Here is a 21,458-nt window from a genome sequence, read left to right as displayed (position 1 = left end):
TTACTTCAACTTGTAATTATCTATATCAAATGGAAACATATTATTATGACTAAGTAGCCTTAGAAGCAGGTGTATGCTGTTTATACAACACAATTGGATTGTTACAAGATTATATTTGTGAAAAATGAAAATTCAACTATTTATTCTTAATGGCCAACTAGAAATTATAGTTAAAAAAGTTACATTTTAATTTTATAATTTATAGATCAAATAACAAAAATAATTTATCAAAAACACAAACACAGTAAATAATGAATATACTAGTGATAAGTGGATATCTTATCACTTTTTCATTGCATTTTCTTAGTGTTTTTAGTTATATTTTATTAAGTTTTAGTATGTTTCAGTGCAAAAATTCATATTTGGATGCTATTTTGAGTTTTTGTGTTTTTTCTATGATTTTAGGAGATTTTTGGGCGAAATTGCCAAAATTGGCAAAGTCTTGTTCAGAGATGAAGAAAGGATAGCAGATGTTGTTAAATCCTGACCTCTGTACATTCCAACAAGCATATCTTGAGCTACAAAGGTCCAATTGATGCATTCTCAATGGTGTTGAAAAACTAACTTCTAGAGCTTTCCAGCAATATATAATAGTTTATGCTTCTCTTCCAGATCACTACCTAAAACTGGCATTGAACGTTCATAACTTGAGTTCAATGCCCAAAAGGGAGCAAGCCCAGCGTTGAATGCCCAAAGCTGGCGTTCAACGCCACGAAGGGAGCAAGGAAGCAGCGCATTCACCCCCTAATGGGCGTTCAATGCCCATTCTCCAAGTTGAATGCCAGGCTTGTACGAAACACTCAACCAAGGTGGGCCCATAGTGGATTTTAGCACTTCTTAGCTTATGCAGTCCTATCTTTGTACTTTTAATTTAAAATTAACATTGCTTAGGGTTGGTATTTACTATTTAAAGAGGAGATCACTTAGAATTAAGGATCAAATTTACGAATTGATAGACAGATCTTCTCTGTTTTCTCTGTAAATTATGGGCAACTAAACCTCCTAGGTTAAGGTTAGGAGCTCTGCTTGTCCTATGGATTAATATTATTACTTCTCTATTTAATATATGTTTGATTCCATTCTATGATGTATTGTCATTCTTCATCTAAACGAATTTGGGGTGGAACAAAAGTATGACCCCTTATTCAACATGAGTTCTTGCGAGTCCTGACCCGGACAATAGTGAGCTATAGCTTGAGAATACATCTCCTAAACCAACAAGTTATCTAGGCTAATTGGGATATGTGACATTTAATCTCGTTAGTTATGGGTAATTGAGGTTTCTGTGGTGCTAAGACTAGAATATTGAGCTTCATTCTCCGATCCGAAAGATTTAACCTTGTCTATGGCACTTTAAGTAGGATCAAGGGAGAGTGAATTGCGTGAGCTTCATCCTCGTTCATATTAAATGACCATTGACAATGGCGTTTGATGTGGATTAGAGGAGATTAATTGACCATGACCAATGGCGTTAATCACTTACAGCTTTGCCATAGAATGAATCATTCATTGTTAAAGTAGTCAGTAAGAAGTATTAATCCAGAAAGATAAAGCATCTCCAAAGCCGTAACTGGTTTCTCATTATTGTTTCTACATCAATTCCCTACTGCTTTTTTTACTATTTTGTTTTATGCACCTACAACAACAACCACTATCTTTCTATTCGCCTGGCTAAGATCTGCAGGATAACCATTGCTTGCTCAATCCAACAATCCTCGTGGGATCAACCCTCACTCACCTGAGGTATTACTTGGATGACCCGGTGCACTTGCCGGTGAAGTTGTGCGAGTTCAATTTTGTCCACCAAGTTTTTGGCGCCCTTGTCGGGGATCGCTTGAGATTGATAACTACCAATTGTCTTGTTGCTTAGATCAGGTACTTTTACTAGTTTTTCTTTTAATTGTGTTTCTTATTTTCTTTCTCAAAACTTTTCAAAAATTTTTCATCTTTAGTCATCTTTCTTTTCTTTCTTTCAAATTTTGTGTCAAAATTTTTAAGTTTGGTGTTTTGTGGTAGTTTTGGTTAATTATTTTTTCTTCTTGATTTTCGAAAATTGTTCTTGTTTGCTTTCTTTTGTTCAATTTTTTTTATTATTATCTCTTATTTGATCTCACAATTTTTAAGTTTGGTGTCTTTCTAATGTTTTTCTTTTTTATTTATTTTCGAAAAAAACTTTTCTTTTAATTTTTCAAAAATTCTTATGAATCTTTTCTTATCTTGATTAGATTTTATGTTTGTTGTTATACTAGTAATCTTTTTGTTTAATTTAATTTTCTTCAAATCTTGTCTTTATTATCTCTCGTAATCTTTTTTATCTTTCTCTTTGATTTTAAAATTTTGATATCTTATCTCATTTTTCTTTTAAATTCAAATTTTAAAAGTTTAGTATTTTGTTAGTTTTTCTTTCTTTCAAATTTAAATTTCAAAATCTTGTTTTGGCTTTTTCTCTAATTTTCAAAAACTTCATTTTTTTTATTTCAAACCTTTTAATTAATTGTTTGCTTTAAGATTGGTGTTTCTTTATTCTTTCTTTCTTTCAAATTTAAATTTCAAAATCTTTTCTTATCTTATCTTGTTTCTTTCTCTTGACTTTTTCTTTCTAATTTTTGAATTTCAAAATCTTTCATTGACTTTTCCCTCTTTGATTTTTAGAAATCTTATCTTAAATTTCAAATCTTGTTTTATTTTATTTTAATTTTAAAGTTTGGTGTCTCTTTGCCTCCTCTTTCTCTTTCTTCTTTTTCGAAAATTTTTCACTTTTTTCTCTTTCTTTATTTTCAAAAATTCTTAGCTTAAAGACACTTCTATTTTTGAATCTTCTTTACTTTATCTCATTTGAATTCTTTATTAGATTTTCTCACAGGGATCCCTCTATACTCAGACATAGAGATTCCCATTTTTTCCTTTTCTTGTTTTATTTCTTCTAGTTTATGAGCAGGAACAGGGATAATGAATCTCTTCTTGATCTTGATCCTGAACCTGAGAGAACCTTAAAGAGGCATCTGCAACAAGCTCAGGCTAGCAGAACCAAAGAGAATCTCACGGAATTTCTTGAGCAAGAAGCTGAAGATACAACTATGGCAGCCAATCCAGATGCTGGAGGAGATGCAAGAAAGGTCCTTGGATCTCATACTGTACCCACATCTGACCTATATGGGCACAGCATTTCCATTTTTGCCATTGGTGCAAACAACTTTGAGCTAAAGCCTCAACTGGTCACTCTAGTGCAACAGAATTGCCAGTTTCATGGACTCACACAAGAAGATTCCAACAAATTTTTATCTGATTTTCTGTAGATCTGTGATTCTATCAAGACCAATGGAATAAATCCAGAGGTTTATATTGCTATAAGGGACAGAGCAAGGCTATGACTGGATTCTTAGCCTAAGGAGAGCCTAGACACATGGAAGAAAGTGGTCAATGGATTTTTTGTAAGACCCAGAATCTTTGAAAAGTCTTTTTATGATCAAGTCTCAAATCATATAGTTATTTATAGCCTTAATTTCAGAAATTATTTTATTAAAGACAATTAAGGCAAGTTTTGATTTATTGAATTTGAGATAAGTTATGGTTATTATCCAATTTTACAATTATTGGATTATTTTCTATATTTAAATCATATAGTTGGTAGTTGTGAAATAAAAAAGATTTTTATATGATTTTGGACTAAATAATTAATATTTTAGAATATTGATATTACTATTTTGGAAAATGAAGAAAATAAGTATATTATTTTTAATTATTTGGTGGGGACATTTTATTGAAAATAATTTATGAAATTGATGAACAAATAGTATTTTTATACATTATTATTAATGGATTAGAATTTATTTCTAATTACTATAATATCCTTATTTTTATTCGAAATTACTAAAATACCCCTAACCCTAATTTTTGAAAGAAAAACCCTAAACCTGAAACCCTAACCCGGTACCCGTTTCCCCTCCCTAAACCAGCAGCAACAGCTGCTGCCCTCTAACCAAAACACACACACACCGCCGCCGCTTTCCCCAATTCAACCAGCAGCAACAGTTGCGAAAATGGAAGAAAGAAATAAATAGAGAAGAAGGGAGAAAACAGATCCGTGGAGGAGAAGAAGGAGAGGAGGGGAGGAAAGAGACTGCGCCGCGCGCTGGGCTTCTCCACCATCGCACCCCGCCATGACCCACACCTCGTCGCCGCTCGCGCCGCCGACTAGCTCGCCGCCGCCTCTGTTCGTCACACCATCACTCCTAGCCGCGCCGTCGCCGAGGAGTCGTCGCTGTCGAGGGAGCCCAGAGGAGAGAAACTGCGCGACATTGAGGGAGGAGAGCGCGGGCCAGTGACGCGAGGAGCATGACCCGTTGCGCCGCCGTGTGCTAACACCGTCGTCCTCACCGTGCCGCCATCACCTTTGCCACCGAGACAGTCGCCGTCATTTATGGTAGAGTAGAGAGGGAGAGCTCAGGAGCAGAGCAGATGCGAGAGATCTGGGGCTGAGCTGGGAGTCCAGCCACTGCACCCGGCCGTGCTTGCGTCGCCGGCGCCGCCTCCGTTGGAACCGCCGTGCTGCGTGAAGCTAACGCTTCCTCCATCGGAAAAAGCCGCCATTAGAACCATTACTGATTCGGTGAGCCTTTCCCCTGTTTCTGGTTCTGTCACAGCCATTCCTGGAGGAGAAATCAGTCGTGCCGCCGTGCCTGGCCACCAGAAAATGCCATTTACCGTCACCGAAATACACTGCCGGTAAGGTCTTGTTAATGGACTCTGTTTCCTTTGAATTTCAAGAATACCATAGTCACGGCTTTTTGCTGCAGTGGTCATCTGAGTCGCGTGGAGGGAGGAAGGGCCACTGGGTGTCGCCGCACCTTGCCTTCGCCGCCGAAAATAGCCGTTGAGTCCTCAGTATCGGGTCGTGTATCCATGCTTGCCTTTCGTGCTCGGTGTTCGCAGCTGCCTTTGTCATTTCAGTAAGTATGTTTCGGAAAGCCTTGCGTTAGTATTTCGTTGTGTTTGGTTAATGAATGTGAATTTTAGTAACGTGGGGTCGAGTCTTGATTATTATATGTTGCGAATAGTGTTGCGATGGTTATTGCGAAAGTGGCTGGGAGCTGAGCTTTTGGTTACCGTCAGTTCGGGTTGAGGCGGAAAGGACCCTGTGAGGCATTTGGGTTATGGATTTGCGTTTTGAGGTAGGGGCACTTTCCAAAAACTATTTTTTATGTATTAGAATTATTACATATGGATACTGATGTGAGATATTGTGTATTTGGTGATTGTATCTGCCTTATGTATTATTTGATTGACTCGAATGACTATGGATGTTGTTTTGGCTAAATCGTTGTGTTGCTTGTGAAACGTAATGTTTGAAGTTGATTCTTTAAAGATTTGAAATGAGTTTAATCCGTTGAGGATTGGTTTGAATTGAGTCAATTATTTTGATGATGTGAAAAATAGAATCCACTCTTGAGTTCAGCCTAGCTGGCTTTAAATGATCTGGTTTTTGATAAATGATTGTTACTGAACCGTTTCTTTAAAGCTTTAGAAATGAGTTTATTCGGCTGATAATGATTTGATGTTGAAACAGTTTTCTTGAAATATGGAATTGAGATGACTATTGGATTTTGGCTTGCCTTGGACTGATTTTGGAATTTGGGCTGTTGAAAAGGGTTGTGAACGGTTTAGTTGGGACCCGAACCGGGTGGCAAAGTCCAAGTTTTAGGGGAGGTGCTGCCGAAATTTCTATAAAATCCGAGTCTTTATGGAATGTTGTCCGGAAAAATGATGAGTTAAAGACTTCTACTATTTTACTTGATTTATCAAGGAAAGAAGGATTCATGCTTTTGAAATGAATTATTAAAGAGGAAATTGTGACTTGGTCTTGCTTCTTAAGAAAGGCATTGTATCTCTTTCAGAAGAAAGTTATTTAGATGAAACTTGTGTTTTAAAGCTATTTGAATGTGAAAAGGGTTTATGCCTTTGAATTTGACTTGGGGGTTTCAATTAAAGAAGTTTCAATGACTTTGAAAGAACCTGAATGTCTATTGACAAGTTTCATTTCGAAATGTTTTGAGAAAGGTTTTAAGTACTCTCTGAATTCTGAATTTTTGCAAGACTAAAACAATTTTGAACAGTTGAAACGTTTTAGAATTCATCATGGGGGGTTAAAGCTGGTTTTGCCTAAGTAAAGGAAACGGCTTTGAAAGAAGTAAATGATTACGTGACTCGGTTTGGCTTAGACCCTATTTTATTACTCAAATCGGAAAGCCAAGGTTTTAATGATTTTAAATGAATTTGGCGAAATGAGTTATGCTATCCTCCCCTAAGGACTTGGGACTCTGCCAAGGAACGTTTGTTATAAAATCCCATTGTTGGATGGGTGATTTTGAATATCTCAAAGAGATTTTTAACTTGCCATGATTATGGAAGTTTTGGAAAGAGGGTGCCGAGAGTGGCATTGTTTTTAAAAGGAGAATTTACCTTGAGTAAAAGTGGCTTATGAGCCTGAGATGATTTGAGAAATGAGATCTTTAAAGCCAAGGCTGAAAAGAGTTGAAATTTGATTTCAAAGTGAAATGTATTGAGAAAAATGAATTATGGCTTAATTGCCGATTTTATGAATTTAATGATGTTGAATGATGGAAGTGCTGTTTTATTGTGAGCCGGAATGGTCGTGTATGATTTATGAATATTGGCTGGTTCTGGATTGAACCGTGAGCCGGAATGGCTGTGTATGATTATCAATATTGGCTGGTTCTGGATTGAACCGTGAGCCGAAAGGCTGAGATGGATGTTGATCCATGGCTGAGAATGAATGCATATATGCTGAGATATTGATAATTGTGATTTTGCACTTCCACTATCTGAGATACGAGTTTTCCTAGGTAGTAGCAGTGGCTAGCCACCACGTGCTCTAGGTTGAGACTTGATACTCTGTTGACCCTATGTCGTAAGTATGGCCGGGCACTGTGAAAGCCCCGGATGAGCTCGCCCCCGTAAATATTCACCAGTGAGGGTGATGGATATGGATCATGATTATGATCAAGTTTATGATGAGTATAACTCGAGTTGGGGATGCGCGATAGAGGGACAGTCCAATGGTTAGCTACCAGGACTTGTCGGGTTGGCTCTATAACCGACAGATGATATCATCAGCCACTAGGGACAGGCATGCATCATATGTATTTGTGTGACATTGGTTGGGTGTGCATATTATACTTGGTTTGCCTATGTGATTAATTGCTAACTGTTCTACTTGTAATAACTGTTTGTTTGTGCTTGAACTTCCTATCTGTGTTTGCATCTGGGACTCTGTTGGATTGTGGTGATTGGTTGTTGGTTGGATTGTTTGGGCCTAGGGCCGTGGTTGGAAAGAGATGAACTGATGGTTGATTTCGGTTTTGTGTTTCTGGTTTGGAATAAAATTATGAAAGGCTATTTTGGTTCCGCATAGATAAACTGTTTTGAAAGGCTTTTGAGTTTTGAGAATTGAATGGTTCCTCTTTCAGTAAAGATTTTTGACTTTACTTTTATTGAAAACCGTGTTTTTGAAAAGAGGCATAAGAATGTTATTAATCACTGGTACGGTTTATCTTCATGTATCCTATTACAGTAATTCCCAAAAAACCCTCTACTGAGAACCCTTTCGAGGATGATGTTCTCACCCCCCTACATTTTTCCCTTTCAGGATATGGGCGCAGAAGTTACGAAGAGCTTATTTAATTGTTGTTGTGATACTCTGTATTGTTTTAGCTGTGGTTTATTGTACCCTCGCCTTTATCTTGATATAATCTGTAAGAGATAGGAATTGTATTGATTATTGTTTGTAATATTATTTATATATATATATTTATGTATATATATATATATATAGATGTACTCTTTATGAGTTGTTGTGAGTTGTATGGTATTTATAGATGTACGTTATCGAACGAAAGTATTTTTTTGGGAGTGGTATTGTGGCTTAAAGTTTTAAACAGGCTCATATTTTAGTATTAAATAGTATAAGTGTCGTCGTAATGTCCGAGCTATCAGAGTCACGCAGCTAGAAGCGTGAGATTTGGTAGTTAGGGTGTTACATTTTTGACCAAGTCCTTTCCACTTCAGAAGCTGAGTAAGCTTAGGGTGGAAGTTTAAACTTTCAGACAGAAAGAGGGAGAATCCCTCTATAAAGCTTGGGAAAGGTACAAGCAGCTGATCAGGCGATGCCCTCCAAACATGATCTTAGAGTGGACAACGTTAGAGATCTTCTATGATGGCCTCTCTGAGATGTCCAAGATGTTATTAAACCACTCTGTTGGTGGCTCACTCCACATGAAGAAGACACCTGAGGAAGCACAGGAACTCATAGACATGGTTGCTAACAACCAGTATATGTACACTTCTGAGAGAAACTCCGTGAACACTGGGGCTGCTCAGAAGAGAGGAGTCATAGAAATGGACACTCTGGATGCCATCTTGGCTTAAAATAAGCTCATGTCCCAGCAGATCAACATGATCTCCCAGCACTTGAGTGGAGTGCAGAGCACAGCTGCCAACTCTCAAGAGGCAGCCTATGAGGGAGACGTTGGTGACACTACATGGACCACCATGGAGGAGGTGAACTACATGGGAAACTCCTCCAAAAACTCTAATAACAATCCCTATTTGAATACTTTCAATCAGGGATGGAGGAACCACCCTAACTTCAGGTGGAGAGATCAGCAGAGGCCTCAACAAGGCTTCAACAACAATCAGGGTGGAACGAACCAGAACAGGTTCAACAACAGACAGTTCCAACCCTCTCAGCAACAGATGTAGATGCCTACACAAAGCCTCTCTGACTTGGCTACTATAGTCTCTAACCTCTCCAAGGCCACTCACAGTATCATGGCAGAAACAAGGTCATCCATTCGGAATTTGGAGATACCGGTAGGTCAGCTAAGCAGGAGGATACCCAAGGTTACCTCCAACACTCTTCCAAGCAACACAAAGGTAAATCCAAAGGAATAGTGCAAGGCCTTCACTATGGAAGCTGAGGCTGAATCCAAGGAGGAGCCTGCTACTGAGGAACTGAAGGAGATCAAGGCTCAAGAGGAGATTGAGAGTGTCACCATGCATGTCCCTATAGAGACTAAGGAACCTGAAGAACAACCCTCTCCAGACATGAAAGAGGAACCTGAGGAGAAGTAACTTGCTTGGTTCTTGGCAATCCTCAGGAACCTGCAAGTTAATGTCTCTTGTGCAGAGGTGTTGGAGAAGAAACCCCCTTATATGGCCTGGCTGACGACTACTAGCTCTGAAAAGACGGCCTTGAAAAGTGATGAGACTGTAGTACTGACCAAGGAGTGCAGCACCCTGGTCTAAAAGAAGCTACCTCCAAAGATGCCAAATCCCGAAAGCTTCCTTATCCCTTGTACTGTAGGGACCATCACCTTTGAGAAGGCACTGTGGGACCTGGGTTCCAGCATTAACCTTATGCCTCTCTTTATGATGAGGAAACTGGGGATCCAAGAGGTACAGCCTACAAGAATCTCACTAGAGATGACTGATAAGTCCCTGAAACAGGCATATAGCATGGTGAAAAACGTCCTTGTAAAGGTTAAAAACCTTTACCTCCCTGCAGAATTTGTGATACTTGATACTGGGGAGGACAAAGACAACCCCATCATCCTTGGAAGGCCCTTCCTAGCTACTGCAAAGGCCTTGATTGATGTGGAAAAGGGATAGCTGATTCTGAGGCTCTGGGAAGATCATATACTTTTTAAAATTCCCAACCCTCAGTCTCTCTCTGACAAGGGAGGTACTACTGTGCAACACTTAGTGTTTCAATTTTCTCTCTCAATACAAAGTCATACAGAGACACCTGACATCAAACCTATGTTTGGTGTTGAGCATCCATCACCAGCTACTGAGGAAGGAGGCACCAAGAAAAAGGTGCCCAAGGGCTGGAGGAACAAGAAGATTCCAACTGAAGACTTCTCATCGGGCATGCGAGTTGCCTTCACTAGAAGTCCAGTCGTTCCACATACCGTGAACAAGATCCTGTCTCTGGAGCATGTTGAGTTGATCCATGAGAGCACAAGAAGAAAGTTCACCATGAGGGGGCAAAGATCTGAGCCCCTATCAACCTCCATAAAGGAGTTGTCTGTCAAGCTACTGACAATAAAGAAGCGCTTGTTGGGAGGCAACCCAACCATATGTATAGCATCTCTATTTTCTTTCTTTTCATTTATTTTAGTTTGACTTCATATTATTTTATTTTTTGTTAATTTTCATAGTTTTTCCTTGCTTGTTAATGTTTGTGATCATGTGTAGCACCTAGAACAGGGACAGGAATGCATAGGAGTGAAAACAGAACACCCCAGAGAAACCCCTTACTGGCGTTGAACGCCAGAACTAGCGCCCAGCGCCAGAAGGGGAGGAAGAAAGGGCGTTCAATGCCCATTAAGGAGCTCTAGACCATTTTCTTGGTACTTATTGGGCGTTCAACACCCAAACCTAGCGTTGAACACCCCACCAACAAAAAAAAGTGTCCCTACCTGGCGTTCAATGCCCATACTTGGCGTTGAACGCCCTGGAAGGGGCAGAGGCACTCAAAGTTTAAAGCTTCCTAAGCCAGTGGGTCCCACCCAATCCCCACCTACCCCCACCTATCATGCACTCCCTTCCTTCTCCCTTCTCTCACACCCAATATTCTATCCACATTCATCCATCACATCCCAATCACCTTTTCCTCTTCCCAATTCACATTCATAAATTCCATCACATTCCTTTCCCACCAACCCCACCCACTTCAAATTCAACCCCCCTCCCCCCATTCTTCCCTCCCATATGACCGAACCACAAACCTCCCCACCCCTATAAATACCCCTTCAATCCTTCATTCCTACTCACACCCTCACAATCTCCTTCCCTTCCTCAATATACCCTTCATACACTTCCTTTCTTCCTTTCTTACCCCCACTTGGCCGAAGCTTCTCTTCTCTCTCCTCTTTATTTTTTTTCCCTCTTCTCCTATTTTCTTTTTCTTTTGTTACTATTTGCTCGAGGACGAGCAAAGTCCTTAAGTTTGGTGTTGGAAAATCTCTGCTTTTTGCTTTCTATTACTAATCTCCATGGCACAAAAAATTGGAGAATCCTCAAGGAAGAGAAAAGGAAAAGCCCCCGCTTCCACCTCTGAATCTTGGAAAACATGGAGATTCCTCACCAAGGCTCATCAAGATCACTTTTATGGCATGGTGAGGCACAAAAAGGTGACTTCTGAGGTCCCCCTTTAGGCTCAAGGAAGATGAGTATCCAGAGATCCAACAAGAAATTTGGAAAAGAGATTGGGAAATTCTGGCCAATCCTATTTCAGCAGTTGGAACGTTAATGGTGCAAGAATTCTTTGCCAATGACTGGGTCACCAAGAAGCACGACACTAGTGTAAACCCGGAGCCCAAAAACTGGCGCACCATGGTGAAAGAGGAAATCCTAGATTTTAGCCCCGAAAGTGTGAGAATGACACTGCAATTGCCTTGGATGCAATGTAACCCACACTCTTACACTCGAAGGGTCAACTTTTACTAAAGGCTGGAGCAAGTGCTTATAGATATCTATGTGGATGGTGCTCAATGGAGGAGGGACGCACAAGTCAAGCCTTACCAACTGGATAGGCTTGACCTCAAGCCCGTGGCTAGAGGATGGTTGGAGCTTATCCAATGCTCCATCATCCCCACAAGTAACCAATCTAAGGTTACAATAGAGAGGGCAGTGATGATTCGTTGCATCATGCTCGGGAATGAGGTGGAGGTGCACAAGGTGATTCCTCAAGAGATCTACAAGGTAGCTGAAAAGGCCTCCATCCAAGCAAGGGTAGCGTCCCCTCACCTCATTTATTGCCTATTGATGAGCGGATAATTTATACGCTTTTTGGCATTGTTTTTAGTATGTTTTTAGTAGGATCTAGTTACTTTTAGGGATGTTTTCATTAGTTTTTATGTTAAATTCACATTTTTGGACTTTACTATGAGTTTGTGTGTTTTTCTGTGATTTCAGGTATTTTCTGGCTGAAATTGAGGGACTTGAGCAAAAATCAGATTCAGAGGTTGAAAAAGGACTGTTGATGCTGTTGGATTCTGACCTCCCTGCACTCAAAGTGGATTTTCTGGAGCTACAGAACTCAAAATGGCGTGCTTCCAATTGCGTTGGAAAGTAGACATCCAGGGCTTTCCAACAATGTTAATAGTCCATACTTTAAACACGTTTAGATGACATAAAAGGGCGTTGAACGCCAGTTCTACGCTGCTGTCTGGAGTTAAACGCCAGAAACAAGTCACAAACCAGAGTTGAACGCCAGAAATACGTTACAACCTGGCGTTCAACTCCAAGAAGGACCTCTACACGTGCAACACTCAAGCTCAGCCAAGCACACACCAAGTGGGCTCCGGAAGTGGATTTATACATCAATTACTTACTTCTGTAAATCCTAGTAGCTAGTTTATTATAAATAGAACTTTTTACTATTGTATTAGACATCCCGAGTTTTATCTTTGGATCATAGTAGTCTTGGTTACTTCGGTTCCCCTCTGGGGCCGAGACCAATGAACTCCATTATCACTTATGTATTTTCAACGGTAGAGTTTCTACACTCCATAGATTAAGGTGTGGAGCTCTACTGTTCCTCAAAGATTAATGCAAAGTACTACTGTTTTTCTATTCAATTCATCTTATTTCGCTTCTAAGATATTCATTCGCACTCCAACCTGAATGTGATGAACGTGACAATCATCATCATTCCCTATGAACACGTGCCTGACAACCACTTCCGTTCTACCTTTGATTGAATGAGTATCTCTTAGATCTCTTAATCAGAATCTTCGTGGTGTAACCTAGAATGATGGCGGCATTCAAGAGAATCCGGAAAGTCTAAACCTTGTCTGTGGTATTCCGAGTAGGATTCAATGATTGAATGACTGTGACGGGCTTCAAACTCGCGAGTGCTGGGCATAGTGACAGACACAAAAGGAGGGTGAATCCTATTCCAGCATGATCGGGAACCTCAGATGATTAGCCGTGCTGTGACAGGGCATCTTGGACCATTTTCACAAGAGGAGGGGATGTAGCCACTGACAACGGTGATGCCCTTGCATAAAGCCAGCCATGGAAAGGAGTAAGACTGATTGGATGAAGACAGCAGGAAAGCAGAGATTCAGAGGAACGAATGCATCTCCATACGCTTATCTGAAATTCTCGCCAATGATTTACATAAGTATTTCTATCCTTATTTTATTATTTATTTTTGAAAACTCCATAACTATTTTATATCCGCTTGACTGAGATCTACAAGGTGACCATAGCTTGCTTCAAGCCAACAATCTCCGTGGGATTCGACCCTTACTCACGTAAGGTATTACTTGGACGACCTAGTGCACTTGCTGGTTAGCTATGCGAGGTTGTGAAGATATGTTTAGACCATGGTTCTGTGCATCCGTTTTTGGTGCCATTGCCAGGGAATCAATTTCGAACAACAATTCACAACCTGAGTAACAATTTCGCATACCAAGTTTTTGGTGCCGTTGCCGGGGATTGTTCGAGTTTGGACAACTGACGGTTCATCTTGTTGCTCAGATTAGGTAACTTTCTTTTTGTTTTCTTTTCAAAAATTTTTCAAAAATCTTTCAAAATTTTCTCCTTTGTTTTCAAAAAATATATTTTAAAATAAAAATGTTTTCAAAAATAAAAATGTTTTCAAAAATACACTTTTCTTCAGAATTTTTAAGAATGAATTCTAGTGTTTCATAAAGCATGGCTGGCTGTAAAGCCACGACTGTAGGGCATGTTAGACGTGTCATGTCTGAGTTACATACTAAAGCTTGGCTGGCTATTAAGCCATGCCTGACTCTTTGATTGGAGCTTTAGTCTAAAGAGCATAAGATTCCTGGAATTCATATTAAAAATTTTGGAATCCTTATTTTTCTTTTTTTTCAAAATGATTTTCGAAAAAATTAAGAGAAAATACAAAAAAATCATAAAATCAAAAAATATCAAAAAATATTTTTTGTGTTTCTTGTTTGAGTCATGTGTCATGTTATAAGTTTGGTGTCAATTGCATGTGCATCTTGCATTTTTCGAAAATTTTCATGCATTCATAGTGTTCTTCATGATCTTCAAGTTGTTCTTGGTAAGTCTTCTTGTTTGATCTTTGCATTTTCATGTTTTGTGTCTTTTCTTGTTTTTCATATGCATTCTTGAATTCTTAGTGTCTAAGCATTAAAGAATTCTAAGTTTGGTGTCTTGCATGTTTTCTTTGCATTAAAAATTTTTCAAAAATATGTTCTTGGTGTTCATCATGATCTTCATAGTGTTCTTGGTGTTCATCTTTACACTCATAGCATTCTTGCATGCATTCATTGTTTTGATCCATAACTTTCATGCATTGCATCATTTTTCTTGTTTTTCTCTCTCATCATAAAAATTCAAAAATCAAAAAAATATCTTTCCCTTTTTCTCTCTTAAAATTTCGAAAATTAGATTTGACTTTTTCAAAAATTTTTAAAATCTAGTTGTTTTTATGAGTCAAATCAAATTTTCAATTTAAAAAAAATCTTATCTTTTTCAAAATCTTTTTCAAAAATCAAATCTTTTTTCAATTTTTTTTAGTTATTTTTGAAAATTTCAAAAATATTTTTCAAAAATCTTTTTCTTAATTTTACATCATATTTTCGAAAATAACATCATCAATTAATGTTTTGATTCAAAAATTTCAAGTTTGTTACTTACTTGTTAAGAAAGATTCAACCTTTAAGTTCTAGAATCATATCTTGTGATTTCTTGTGAATCAAGTCATTAATTGAGATTTTAAAAATCAAATCTTTTTCAAAAACTAATTTCTATCATATCTTTTCAAAAAATATCTTCTTATCTTATCTTTTTCAAAAAAAAAATTTTGATTTCAAAATATCTTTTCTAACTTCCTAACTTCTTATCTTTTCAAATTTGTTTCAACTAACTAACTAACTTTTTGTTTGTCTCTTATCTTTTTCAAAACCACCTAACTAACTCTCTCTCTCTAATTTTCGAAAATATCTTCCCTCTTTTTCAAAATTTCTTTTTAATTAACTAATTATTTTAATTTTGATTTTTATTTTCGAAAATTTCCAACCTTTTTCAAAAACTATTTTCGAAAATCACTAACTCTTTTTCAAAAATAATTTTCGAAAATTTTCTCCCTCTCTCATCTTATTCTATTTATTTATTCATCTACTAACATCTCTTCCTCACATCACTCACCAAATTCGAACCCCCTCTTCTATCTGTGTTCGAATTTTTTCTCTTCTTTTCTTCTTCTACAAACAATAAGGAACCTCTTTACTGTGACATAGAGGATTCCTCTTCTTTTCTTGTTCTCTTCTCTTTCTTATGAGCAGGAACAAAGAAAAAGGCATTCTTGTTGAAGCTGACCCAGAACCTGAAAGGACTCTGAAGAGAAAACTAAGAGAAGCTAAATTACAACAATCCAGAGACAACCTTATTGAAAATTTCGAACAAGTAAAGGAGATGGCAGCCAAACCCAACAACAATAATGCAAGGAGAATGCTTGGTGACTTTACTGCACCTAATTCCAATTTACATGGAAGAAGCATCTCCATTCCTACCATTGGAGCAAACAATTTTGAGCTGAAACCTCAGCTAGTTTCTCTGATGCAGCAGAACTGTAAGTTTCATGGACTTCCATCTGAAGATCCCTTTCAGTTCTTAATTGAATTCTTGCAGATCTGTAATACTATTAAGACTAATGGAGTAGATCCTGAAGTCTACAGGCTCATGCTTTTCCCTTTTGCTGTAAGAGACAGAGCTAGAATATGGTTGGACTCTCAACCTAAAGACAGCCTGAACTCTTGGGATAAGCTGGTCACGACTTTCTTAGCCAAGTTCTTTCCTCCTCAAAAGCTGAGCAAGCTTAGAGCTGATGTTCAAACCTTCAGACAAAAAGAAGGTGAATCCCTCTATGAAGCTTGGGAAAGATACAAACAGTTGACCAAAAAGTGTCCTTCTGACATGCTTTCAGAATGGACCATCCTGGATATATTCTATGATGGTTTATCTGAGCTATCAAAGATGTCATTGGATACTTCTGCAGGTGGATCCATTCACCTAAAGAAAACGCCTGCAGAAGCTCAAGAACTCATTGACATGGTTGCTAATAACCAGTTCATGTACACTTCTGAGAGGAATCCTGTGAGTAATGGGACGCCTCAGAAGAAGGGAGTTCTTGAAGTTGATACTCTGAATGCCATATTGGCTCAGAACAAAATATTGACTCAGCAAGTCAATATGATTTCTCAGAGTCTGAATGGAATGCAAGCTGCATCCAACAGTACTCAAGAGGCATCTTCTGAAGAAGAAGCTTATGATCCTGAGAACCCTGCAATAGCAGAGGTAAATTACATGGGTGAACCTTATGGAAACACCTATAATCCATCATGGAGAAATCATCCAAATCTCTCATGGAAGGATCAAAGGCCTCAACAAGGCTTTAATAATGGTGGAAGAAACAGGTTTAACAATAATAAACCTTTTCCATCATCCACTCAGCAACAGACAGAGAACTCTGAACAAAGTACCTCTAATTTAGCAAACTTAGTCTCTGATCTATCCAAGGCCACTGCAAGTTTCATGAATGAAACAAGGTCTTCCATTAGAAATTTGGAAGCACAAGTGGGCCAGCTGAGTAAAAGGATCACTGAAATCCCTCCTAGTACTCTCCCAAGCAATACAGAAGAGAATCCAAAAGGAGAGTGCAAGGCCATTGACATAAGCACCATGGCTGAACCTGTAAGGGAAGGAGAGGACGTGAATCCCAAGGAGGAAGACCTCTTGGGACGTCCAGTGATCAATAAGGAGCTTCCCTCTGAGGAGCCAAAGGACTCTGAGGCTCATCTAGAGACCATAGAGATTCCATTGAACCTCCTTATGCCATTCATGAGCTCTGATGAGTATTCCTCTTCTGAAGAGAATGAGGATGTTACTGAAGAGCAAGCTACCAAGTTCCTTGGTGCAATCATGAAGCTGAATGCCAAATTATTTGGCATTGAAACTTGGGAAGATGAACCTCCCTTGTTCACCAATGAACTAAGTGATCTGGATCAACTGACATTGCCTCAGAAGAAACAGGATCCTGGAAAGTTCATAATACCTTATACCATAGGCACCATGATCTTTAAGGCTCTGTGTGACCTTGGTTCAGGGATAAACCCCATGCCCCTCTCTGTAATAGAGAAACTAGGAATCTATGGGGTGCAAGCTGCTAAAATCTCATTAGAGATGGCAAACAATTCAAGAAAACAGGCTTATGGACAAGTAGAGGACGTGTTAGTAAAGGTTGAAGGCCTTTACATCCCTGCTGATTTCATAGTCCTAGACACTGGAAAGGAAGAGGATGAATCCATCATCCTAGGAAGACCTTTCCTAGCCACAGCAAGAGCTGTGATTGATGTGGACAGAGGAGAATTGATCCTTCAATTGAATGAGGACAACTTTGTGTTTACAACTCAAGGATCTCTCTCTGCATCCATAGAAAGGAAGCATAAAAAGCTTCTCTCAAAGCAGAGTCAAACAAAGCCCCCACAGTCAAACTCTAAGTTTGGTGTTGGGAGGCCACAACCAAATTCTAAGTTTGGTGTCAAAACCCCATATCCAAACTCTAAGTTTGGTGTTGGGAGGTCTCAACAAAGCTCTGCACATCTGTGAGGCTCCATAAGAGCCCACTGTCAAGCTATTGACATTAAAGAAGCGCTTGTTGGGAGGCAACCCAATTTTTATTTATCTAACTATATTTTTCTCAGTTATATGTCTTTATAGGTTCATGATCATGTGGAGTCACAAAATAAATATAAAAATTGAAAACGGAATCAAAAACAGCAGAAGAAAAATCACACCCTGGAGGAAGACCTTACTGGCGTTTAAACGCCAGTAAGAAGCATGTTTTGGGCGTTCAACGCCAGAACAGAGCATGGTTCTGGCGCTGAACGCCATAAATGGGCAGCATCTGGGTGTTTGAACGTCAGAAATGCACCCTGGAGGAGAGCTGGCGCTGAACGCCCAGAACAAGCATGGTTCTGGCGTTCAACGCCAGAAATAGGCTACAAATGGGCGTTCAACGCCCAGAACAAGCACTAACCTGGCGCTGAACGCCCAGAGTTGTGTACAAGGGCATTTTACATGCCTAATTTGGTGCAAGGTTGTAAATCCTTGAACACCTCAGGATCTGTGGACCCCACAGGATCCCCACTTACCTCCACTCACTTCTTCTCACCCCTCTTTCACACAATCCCATAAACACTCTTCCCCAAAACCCTTCACCAATCACCTCAATCTCTCTTCCCCATCACCTCTTCACCACTCACATCCATCCACTCTTCCCCATAAACCTACCTCATAAACTCCACCTACCTTCAAAATTCAAAATCAATTTCCCACCCAAACCCACCCTAAATGGCCGAACCTTCACCCCCCTCCCTTCCCTATATATAGCCCTCCATTATTCCTTATTTTCACACAACACAACCCTCTCTTCTCTTCTTGGCCGAAACACAACCCCTTCCCCCTCCTCTCCATATTTTCTTCTTCTTCTTCGTCTATTCTTTCTTCTCTTGCTCGAGGGCGAGAAAAATTCTAAGTTTGGTGTCGTAAAAGCATAAGCTTTTTGTTCTTCCATTACCATCGATGATTCGATGGCACCTAAGACCGGAGAATCCTCTAGAAAAGAAAAAGGGAAGACAAAAGCTTCCACCTCCGAGTCATGGGAGATGGAAAAGTTCATCTCCAAAGCCCATCAAGACCACTTCTATGATGTTATGGCAAAGAAGAAGGTGATCCCCGAGGTCCCTTTCAAACTCAAAAGAAATGAGTATCCGGAGATCCGACATGAAATTCAAAGAAGAGGTTGGGAAGTCCTAACAAATCCCATCCAACAAGTCGGCATCCTAATGGTTCAAGAGTTCTATGCCAATGCATGGATCACCAAGAACCATGATCAAAGTAAGAACCCGGATCCAAGGAACTATGTTACAATGGTTCGGGGGAAATACTTAGATTTTAGTTTGGAGAATGTGAGGCTGGCGTTCAACTTGCCAAACATGGAAGAGAACGCACGCCCTTACACAAGGAGAGTCAACTTTGATCAAAGGTTGGACCAAGTCCTTATGGACATATGTGTGGAAGGAGCTCAATGGAAGATTGACTCCAAAGGCAAGCCGGTTCAACTAAGAAGATTGGACCTCAAGCCTGTGGCTAGAGGATGGTTGGAATTCATCCAATGCTCCATCATCCCCACTAGCAACCGATCTGAAGTTACTGTGGATCGGGCCATCATGATTCATAGCATCATGATTGGAGAGGAAAAAGAAGTTCATGAAGTCATCTCTAATGAACTCTACAAAATAGCCAAAAAGTCATCCCCCATGGCAAGGCTAGCTTTTCCTCATCTTATTTGCCATCTATGTTACTCAGCTGGAGCTTTCATAGAAGGAGACATTCCCATTAAGGAAGAGAAGCCCATCACTAAGAAAAAGATGGAGCAAGCAAGAGATCCCATTCATGGAGCTCAAGAGGCGCAGGAAGCTCATCACCATGAGATCCCGGAGATGCCTCAAATGCATTTTCCTCCACAAAACTATTGGGAGCAAATTAACACCTCCCTAGGAGAATTGAGTTCCAACATGGGACAACTAAGGGTGGAACATCAAGAGCACTCCATCATCCTTCATGAAATAAGAAAAGATCAAAAAGCAATGAGGGAGGAGCAACAAAGACAAGGAAGAGACATAGAAGAGCTCAAGGACATCATTGGCTCCTCAAGGAGGAAACACCACCATCACTAAGGTGGATTCATTCCTTGTTCTTATTTCTTCTGTTTTTCGTTTTCTATGTTATGTGCTTATCTATGTTTGTGTCTTCATTACATGATCATTAGTAGCTAGTAACTATGTCTTAAAGTTATGAATGTCCTATGAATCCATCACCTCTCTTAAATGAAAAATATTTTAATTCAAAAGAACAAAAAGTACATGAGTTTCGAATTTATCCTTGAACTTAGTTTAATTATATTGATGTGGTGACAATGCTTCTTATTTTCTGAATGAATGCTTGAACAGTGCATGTGTCTTTTGAAGTTGTTGTTTAAGAATGTTAAATATGTTGGCTCTTGAAAGAATGATGACTAGGAGACATGTTATTTGATAATCTGAAAAATCATAAAAATGATTTTTGAAGCAAGAAAAAGCAGCAAAGAACAAAGCTTGCAGGAAAAAAAAATAGGCGAAAAAAAAATGGAAAGAAAAAGCAAGCAGAAAAAGCCAAAAGCTCTTAAAACCAAGAGGCAAGAGCAAAAAGCCAGTAACCCTTAAAACCAAAAGGCAAGGGCAAATAAAAAGGATCCCAAGGCTTTGAGCATCAGTGGATAGGAGGGCCTAAAGGAATAAAATCCTGGCCTAAGCGGCTAAACCAAGCTGTCCCTAACCATGTGCTTGTGGCGTGTAGGTGTCAAGTGAAAACTTGAGACTGAGCGGTTAAAGTCAAGGTCCAAAGCAAAAAAAAAGAGTGTGCTTAAGAACCCTGGACACCTCTAATTGGGGACTTTAGCAAAGCTGAGTCTGAAAAGGTTCACCCAATTATGTGTCTGTGGCATTTATCTATCCGGTGGTAATACTGGAAAACAAAGTACTTAGGGCCACGGCCAAGACTCATAAAATAGCTGTGTTCAAGAATCATCATACTGAACTAGGAGAATCAATAACACTATCTGAACTCTGAGTTCCTATAGATGCCAATCATTCCGAACCTCAATGGATAAAGTGAGATGCCAGAACTATTCAAGAGGCAAAAAGCTATAAGTCCCGCTCATTTGATTGGAGCTATGTTTCATTGATAGTTTGGAATTTATAGTATATTCTCTTCTTTTTATCCTATTTTATTTTCAGTTGCTTGGGAACAAGCAACAATTTAAGTTTGGTGTTGTGATGAGCGGATAATTTATACGCTTTTTGGCATTATTTTTAGTATGTTTTTAGTAGGATCTAGTTACTTTTAGGGATGTTTTCATTAGTTTTTATGTTAAATTCACATTTCTGGACTTTACTATGAGTTTGTGTATTTTTCTGTGATTTCAGGTATTTTCTGGCTGAAATTGAGGGACTTGAGCAAAAATCAGATTCAGAGGTTGAAGAAGGACTGCTGATGCTGTTGGATTCTGACCTCTCTGCACTCAAAGTAGATTTTCTGGAGCTACAGAACTCAAAATGGTGCGCTTCCAATTGCATTAGAAAGTAGACATCAAGCGCTTTCCAACAATGTATAATAATCCATACTTTGAACGAGTTTAGATGATGTAAAAGGGCGTTGAACGCCAGTTCTACGCTGCTGTCTGGAGTTAAACGCCAGAAACAAGTCACAAACCAGAGTTGAACGCCAGAAATACGTTACAACCTGGCGTTCAACTCCAAGAAGGACCTCTACAC

General features: G+C 39.2%; 1 protein-coding gene and 2 non-coding genes across 3 annotated transcripts; 1 reads left to right on the top strand and 2 right to left on the bottom strand.

Moving 5' to 3' along the window:
* Positions 1-8,094: 8,094 nt before the first annotated feature.
* Positions 8,095-8,203, bottom strand: LOC112739419 (small nucleolar RNA R71). Its single transcript, XR_003170356.1, has one exon. It is a non-coding gene; the product is annotated as a small nucleolar RNA R71 (small nucleolar RNA).
* A 1,139-nt stretch (positions 8,204-9,342) lies between these two features.
* On the top strand, positions 9,343-9,687 carry LOC112733963 (uncharacterized). Its single transcript, XM_025783104.1, has one exon. The coding sequence runs from the start codon at positions 9,343-9,345 to the stop codon at positions 9,685-9,687; it is 345 nt and encodes a 114-aa protein (XP_025638889.1).
* A 6,210-nt stretch (positions 9,688-15,897) lies between these two features.
* LOC112739122 (small nucleolar RNA R71) lies at positions 15,898-16,005 on the bottom strand. Its single transcript, XR_003170062.1, has one exon. It is a non-coding gene; the product is annotated as a small nucleolar RNA R71 (small nucleolar RNA).
* Positions 16,006-21,458: the final 5,453 nt, after the last annotated feature.

Source organism: Arachis hypogaea, chromosome 13, assembly GCF_003086295.3.
Source record: "Arachis hypogaea cultivar Tifrunner chromosome 13, arahy.Tifrunner.gnm2.J5K5, whole genome shotgun sequence".
Lineage (NCBI taxonomy): Eukaryota > Viridiplantae > Streptophyta > Magnoliopsida > Fabales > Fabaceae > Arachis > Arachis hypogaea.
The sequence above is the reverse complement of the archived record's forward strand: the minus strand, read 5'-3'. Positions and strand labels throughout refer to the sequence as shown.

What these genes read in the sequence shown, in the direction of transcription:
- LOC112733963 (XM_025783104.1), top strand. Translation starts at nt 9,343, where the DNA reads ATGCCAAATCCCGAAAGCTTCCTTATCCCTTGTACTGTAGGGACCATC.